The sequence below is a fragment of the Atta colombica genome, unplaced genomic scaffold, assembly GCF_001594045.1.
Source record: "Atta colombica isolate Treedump-2 unplaced genomic scaffold, Acol1.0 scaffold73, whole genome shotgun sequence".
In the NCBI taxonomy this organism is placed as follows: Eukaryota; Metazoa; Arthropoda; class Insecta; order Hymenoptera; family Formicidae; genus Atta; species Atta colombica.
In genome coordinates, this window is record NW_017259565.1 from 470,088 (window position 1) to 477,890 (window position 7,803).

The following is a 7,803-nucleotide window of genomic DNA, read 5'->3' on the forward strand; positions in this document are numbered from 1 at the left end:
TCGAACAATTATATTCTTTTCTTCTTATGACCTCTACAAATCTCAAGCTACCGGGCTTCGTAATTTATAAGGTAGGTCTTATAAATCGTGTTAATATCATTATCATGTATCTACCAAAAAGTTTCTTACCCTATTGAAAAAATATATTGCTATATATATTCATTAAGAGAGATTAATTTTTTCCTCAGAATTCGGTCAAACGTCAATATGGCCAAACAGAGTCAGACTCAAAATCAAAACAGTAGCAAAGACAACACAATGTCGGGAGGATCGGCGACAGCATCTATTACTGGAGTTAGCAATCAGCCAGCTAGTGATGAAAGAATTACCCTCATTGTTGATAATACCAGGTGATAATAGAATTAATAAATTATTAATAAAATACTTTAAAATATACTTTAAAATATATGTGTATTACACATATATGTATAATATTAATTAATTAAAAATATAAAATTAAAATGTATATATTTCAGTTAAATCTTAATATTTTTATTAACGCGCTGTAATATAATATAGTATTACTTTCTGTGAGCTAAAAGCTTTAGAAAGTTACTTTTACATTACTAAAAAATTATGATTATCATTATATATCTCAGAAAAGAAGCTGCATTTGGTAAAAAGCTATGCTATATCATTTTAACCTCGTTTAATGAATAACAAGGAAAATGGAAAATGGAATGCAGTCAAAATATATGTTGCACTCTAATTTATTTATTATATAGTTATTCTTTTAATTTATTGATTTATTCTCTCTTCTCTTTATTAAGCCCATGCATAATTCGTAAATCACAAAACGTAATTCGCAAACGCAGATTCAGAAAATTTGCATTTATTTTTTCATTGCGGTTGGTTTTCATCTGCGTATATTTTGCGTGCAGTGATTGTCATTCTGCGTCAGCATTTGCGAACGTTTTACAATTTGCAAATTATATAAAGGCACCCTTAAATCTATTTGCATTTTGATCTTTTCTTGTTTCAGATTTATTGTTGATCCGGCTTTATTCACAGCGCATCCCAATACAATGTTGGGTCGTATGTTCAGTTCAGGTGTAGAATATGCTCAACCTAATGAACGCGGGGAGTATGAGGTTGCCGATGGCATTTCTGCCATGGTTTTCCGCGCTATCCTAGAGTATTATAAGGGTGGAGTAATTCGATGTCCCCCGACTGTAAGTGTTCAAGAACTACGAGAAGCTTGCGACTATTTGCTAGTGCCTTTTGATGCTAGCACTGTAAAATGTCAAAATCTTAGTAAGTATTACGAACAAAAAAATATTTATATATATGTATATGTGTGTATAGCTTTATTAATTTTGTTGCATAACTTTTCTTATAAATTTTAAGAAGTTTATATTCTTTTTTTATTATAAGTGTATAAATACTATATTTTTTACTATTATATATAAACAATTAATATATAAAGTATGACAATAAAGAATGTATAAATATAAAAATAATAAATAAAAATAACAATTAATATATTATATAACAAATATTTTTTGTATATAAAATAATGATTTAATTAATCAGACGTCTCAAGAGTGTCGAACATCTTAAGGACATTTTAAGATTGAATAAATTATAATTGAAGAAAATCATGTATATAAATGGAAAAAAATATTAAATTGATAGAAAATGAATTTATTTTTTATAAGAATTTTTAAAATTAAAAAGTTTGTTGTTACAGGAGGATTGCTACACGAATTGTCGAATGAAGGTGCACGCTGCCAGTTCGAAGTATTCTTGGAGGATTTGATTTTGCCATTGATGGTGAACAGTGCACGACGCGGTGATCGCGAATGTCACATTGTTGTCTTGCTCGAAGACGATGTTGTCGATTGGGATGAAGAATATCCACCTCAAATGGGAGAAGAATATTCTCAAAGTAAGTAAATCGGATTTTTCACACACACACACGCACGCACGCACGCACGCACGCACGCGCACGCACGTACACACACGCACGCACGCACGCGCACACACACACACACACACACACACACACACACACACACACACACACATCAGGAATATTCACAGATTATGTATCTCTAGCTTCAAAATGTTCATATATATCTCTAGCTAAATTGAGAATTCTATTGTAAAAATGAATAAATACATGGAATGTGTCTTCATTTTTAACTGACTGTTTTATATTATAATTTGTATACAAATATTAAATTTGAATAGTATGTTACTTTCACAATTTAATTTTATTTAAATTATTTTATATAAATAATTTAACAATATGAAGTGTTTTATAAGTGTACTGTTAAATTATTTTATTAAAAACCAAATATTATAATATTGTAAATACTTTGTGTAGTATAATTTACTTAAAATAATTTTCTTAAATCTTCTTTTTGCGTATGTATTTTTTATATAGCTCGTATAATTTGCTATAAGTAACCTTCAAAAGCTTTAAGAAAATACATGCAACTTTTTTAGCTATGAAATATAGTAACCGTTAATTTTACACATTATCACTGAGTTTAATGCAAAATCGATTAGCTTTGTCTTTAAAGATGCATAATCTCCATTAGTTCCGCTTGTTTTCTTTAACAATGAATACTCAAAGTAGCTTACGATATTAATACAATCCTGTAATGTGTGCCGTATATTTAACCGCTCGCACACTTAGGAAGTGTTGGAGTTTATATAGCAAATTGGAATTTGTGTGCAACTAACTAATAAACTTCAAATACTATCATAAAGACATAATTACTATAAATATATAAATAAACATTAAAAAAATTTTATTACTATATTTGATTAATTCAAATTTATTACTTTTCAATTCACTACTTTTCACTGATTCTTTTCATTTTCTAAAGGTTGAAAATTTTACATTTTAAATATAGGTTATTTCATATCGTACTTTTTTATTTTCAGCTGTCAATAGTACGGCAATGTATCGCTTTTTTAAATATATCGAGAACCGAGACGTGGCTAAGCAAGTAATGAAAGAGCGCGGTCTTAAAAAAATCCGTTTAGGCATCGAAGGTTATCCGACTTACAAAGAGAAAGTGAAGAAACGCGCCGGTGGTCGCGCTGAGGTCATATACAATTATGTTCAGCGACCCTTTATCCACATGTCTTGGGAAAAAGAAGAGGCCAAGAGTCGTCACGTTGACTTTCAGTGCGTTAAGTCCAAATCAGTGACAAATCTCGCTGAAGCTACAGCCGATCCTGTTCTGGATGCTGCTGGAAATCCTATGCTTCTTCAGGTTGCTGAAGGGGCAGTCTCTCAACCAGAAGTGGTTGGGCTTCCTATGGGTTCGGATGCTGATGTGGATGGACCAATGGGACCCGGCGATCAAGACTTGGGCCCATTACCATCTGACGAGCTACCATAAAAATTAAAAATAGGCTCGGATTGGATTTAGAAATCCCAATAAAGATCTTGGAAACGAACTTTAAAAATATATTTATAAAATCTTTAAAAAAAATTCTTGAAAAAAATCTTGTAATTCATTATGAAGAATGGAAATTGAATTCTGAACACGAATGTACTAGATTGTTAAATAAAAGACTGAAGTGCATTTGATTTTGAATCATTACAAATTTGACTTCGAAGACTTTGGAATCCAGTTGGATCTGATGATAAAATGTTATACCCTGAGAATTTCCTAGGATGCGTATCCTGAAAGTTCAAAGCTTAAAAAAAGGAGCGAATCTACTATTTACCTCGTAATTTCCGCATGATATAGATCTATGCGATTCCATCTAAAGAAATATTTATTTATATTAAATGATTCACAGAAAAAAAAAATTTTTATTGTATTATTTTGTGGACAAAATTTCATTTGTTGTATTTTACTATTAATATTCTTGCTATTATTATTGTATGGATTCTTTTAGGTTTTTGATATCACATATTTGTGCAACTATATGATCGAAACAAGATGTATCAAAAGACTTATGACGCCATGTACTTCAGTCTTTATGATTCAGTGTTTTGTTTTCGGTTTTTTCTTCTTTTGAATCTATACGATTCTATTTAAAGAAATTTACAGAAATCAAAAGATGTATAAAAAGGAATATTTTTAATTAATAATGATGCAATTCTTTTGTCTTTGTATTGTTCTTCAAGATATGTACTGTGTTTTAGAAAAAAGATATTTATATTAAGATTGAACATGAATTTCTTCGTCTAGCATATAGTTTTTTGCGATTTTTTGCAATTTTTGTATAAATATTTTGTATAAATATTTTTGTGTGTGTGTGTGTGTGTGTGTGTGTGTGTGTGTGTGTGTGTGTGTGCGTGCGTGCGTGCGTGCGTGCGTGCGTGCGTGTGTGCGTGTGTATACGTGCGTGCGTGCATGTGTTTGCGTATGTGGCAATTTTCAAAATGCGCGCGCGCGCGCGTGTGTGTATGTGCGTATGCGCACATATACACACGGTCTGACAATAAAGTTCCCAAAGTAGTAGTAAAAAAGTACAATAGTAAAATACAGTAGTAACAGTAGTACAAATTGTTTTATATTTTTCAGAGTAGTTACGTATTACACAATAAACTTTATATATTTTTTATACAAAACTTTTTTTTTAAGTCGCATAGTTGAAATGCTATTCTGAAAGCACCTGTTACATTTGTCTGATATTCTCGATGTTTTTAAAATATTTTCCTTTCATGATGTTTTTGAATTTTGAGAACAGCGTGAAATCCGAAAAAGACAGATCCGGAATCCTTAATAAGATGATCTAATCTTAACAATCTTTTTCTTGGCTAAAATTGTTGATATTGGTTTGGATGCAGGGATATTGTCATGTAACTTTTTTGGCTAAGAAAAGCGTTGTTGAGATTAATCATCTATTCGTCTAACTTTCGGATTTTATACTGTTTCCAAAACTTGAAAACATCATGAAAGATAAACATTTTCAAAACATTAAAGATGTTCAGAAGAATGTTCTAAACAGTGTTCCAAGTTACAGACTTTAAAAAATGTTTTGAAGCTTTGTAACAAAGATATGTGATATTGATGTTATAGAGAACTTTAAACATCTTAAAATAAATTTATAAAATAGAATTTATTGAAAAATATTAACATTTTGTTATCTAAGATTTGTGTTTTTTTTATTGCTGCAGTCCGGGAACTTTATAATAGCGCGTGGTTTGGATTCTGAACGTAATAACAAAACTGTCCCCGCTTAACTTCTAACTCACGAAATTCGAGACTGTATTGGGGACCGATTTTACCGCTATCTCACTTGTTATTTACGTACATTTAGTACGTATGGAAAGGATGTTGTGCGCTATTTCAAAGTTCGCTATTACGAAGTTTCAATGTATATAGATTTTTTTGTATTATGTGTATAATTGCAAATATGATCGATGTTATTATCGCATCTTTTACTACCATCGGTCTTTCCCTTTTATACTATTATAATCAATAAAGTTTACGTGATTTTTCTCAATAAATAAATTTTTGCCCTTTTTAGCTCTTAAAATTAATTTTTCTTTTATATATTACAATTTTATATATTACAATTAAGAGTTCTATATTATTAAAATATTCTCTAAAATAGAAAATTCATCAGAAATATATAAGGAATTTAAAAACAAACTTATAGATAAGCATAATATTGGGCTTATAATTACATGGTTCTACAAATTTATTTTAAGATGTTTAATCTATCTTTATATAAGTTCTTAAGATTGTTTGAACGTAAAATATATAATATGGATTGCTTTTTATAATTTTATATTTAACTTTAACTCTTAATTTGACAATGTTCATGTTTTAAAAAAAAAGTTAAAAACACGTTATACATAAAAAAAGATATTGTAAAATATTGATACACACATAGACGCAACATTCTAGATGGAGCTTTCATCCCTATCTCTATACAAATAGAGTGTATCTTTCACCATTACTTTGCAAAGTATATTTCAGTACAGTTAATAAAATCAATTTTTAATATCAAATGACTAATTATATATAGTGATTAAAATCATCATAAGGACTTCCAATCAATCCCTTTTCCTTATCTGCTCTTCTCATCTCTCTTTTCGAGGCTTAGTAGGTCGTCAAAAAGGAAGTCGTTCGCCGACCCGGGGAAGGCGCAGGCGCTATTAGAACGTTGGACGATCAATAAGAGACGTACTACCCCCGGCGACGGCCTCAGGAGGGCAGGAGATCAGTAGCGTACGGACACGCGAGAGGTGCACGACGAGGGTGCGTGGGGTGTGTGCGCATAGAGGGTGAGTCGCGAGTGAGCGAGGGCAAGTAAGAGCAAAACTGCCCCTCCTCCTCCTCTACCCCCGGCGCTGCGGGAAAAACTCGCTTCAGCATGCAACCACCGCCGAGAAAAGTAAGAGGAAGTCATTGCATACTCGAGAACTCGCTCCCAATCAGCGGGTTGTAACTCCCTATAATCTTATAGAGTTGACTTTTCATGCTCGTAGGTAGGGAAAAAAGATTTTTACATCAAGTGTATCCGAAACACAAGAATCATCTTCTTGCGTTGTAGTTACACAAGAAAATTGACCTTATATTAGGTGTTAAATGTAAGGATCGTTTTCCTATGCTGAGGCTGTGTAGAAAAATAAACTTGAATTTTCATCTTTTAATCTCTATATAAAATAATACTGTTTTTTGCACAATTTTTAATAATATAATTATACTTTTATTAATAATAAATGATATAAAAGCACAAAAATAATAATGTAATGAAATATTAGAACATAAATGCTTCAAGGATTCATGTTTTTTTTCTTCCAGAAAGTCAAAAGAATTTGAAGAATTATTGCAACAATTTTTATCTATCAATAATATTAATATTTATAATAAAATTGATAGTGAGAGATCCATTAATATTAATCTCAAAACGAAAAAAATAAAAATAATACTATAATACAATAATAGAATGACAGGTAGAAAAATCTATTTAATAACTATATTAAAATTGAAATTCTGTGAAATTATGCCAATCTTAACTGATAGTTCAAAGGAGGATGCTCTTTAAAAAAAAAATAGAGGGAGAGGGTGGGAAGGCATTAAATAAAACGAAGTGACAAGAAGCAAAAGATAATGCGCGTCCAATATAATTCCTATCAACCTGTCGTAATTTTGCGAGCAATCTTTGATACTTCTGATATTATCTTGTATATTTAGTGTAGAAGCAGGACATACCTCTACAAAATCTACGAAATTAAAAAAAAATGGCAGAGTGAGAATATAATCTCGAGGAAATGTTTTTATCGATTTTGGCAAAAGGATTTGAGCAATGTGCATTTCATAATATATTACGTTACGCTAAATGTATAATATAAATGTTATTAATAATAATTGTTATAAAAGCTAGTTTATAAGTATTTCATAGATTTATATTTAATTCTTATACATTTATTGGAAAATTATTTAATTTTAAATAATTATAATTATTTATGAAATGTATTGGTCGCAATTCATAATTGTGTCTCGGAAAATTACGTAAAATTAATTATATGATTAATTTCGAGTTATAAAGCGGTGTTCGTTTTTTGCAAACGAATTTTTTATTTATCTACGTATGCATACGTATATAGATGAATAAGAAATTCTTCAGCAAGAAGAGACTAGAAATACCGTTTCATATGTGATATTAAAACTGATTTATATCGTTTATTATGATTGATTTTCAATTTACACTTGAGGTGAAGAGTGAGAGAAAGAGAGACTAATTACAAGAAATAAGAGACTTGAACTGAATTATAACTTGTATTCAAAATTTTTGTCATTGAAAAGTGAAATAATATAAAGTGTTTGATTTGTATGTATGTAGTATATATGTATATGTATGTATATGTATGTATAT

At 30.2% G+C, this 7,803-nt stretch overlaps 1 protein-coding gene across 1 annotated transcript in view; it reads left to right on the forward strand.

Annotated features, from left to right (window-relative positions):
- Positions 1 to 7,803, forward strand: part of LOC108692489 — a 37,033-nt gene that overhangs the window by 10,006 nt on the left and 19,224 nt on the right. Inside the window, exons 4-7 of the mRNA XM_018200762.1 lie at positions 189 to 350; positions 983 to 1,254; positions 1,691 to 1,888; positions 2,896 to 3,354. Coding sequence (XP_018056251.1) covers positions 189 to 350; positions 983 to 1,254; positions 1,691 to 1,888; positions 2,896 to 3,354 — 1,091 coding nt within the window. The remainder of the gene's footprint in view (positions 1 to 188; positions 351 to 982; positions 1,255 to 1,690; positions 1,889 to 2,895; positions 3,355 to 7,803) is intronic.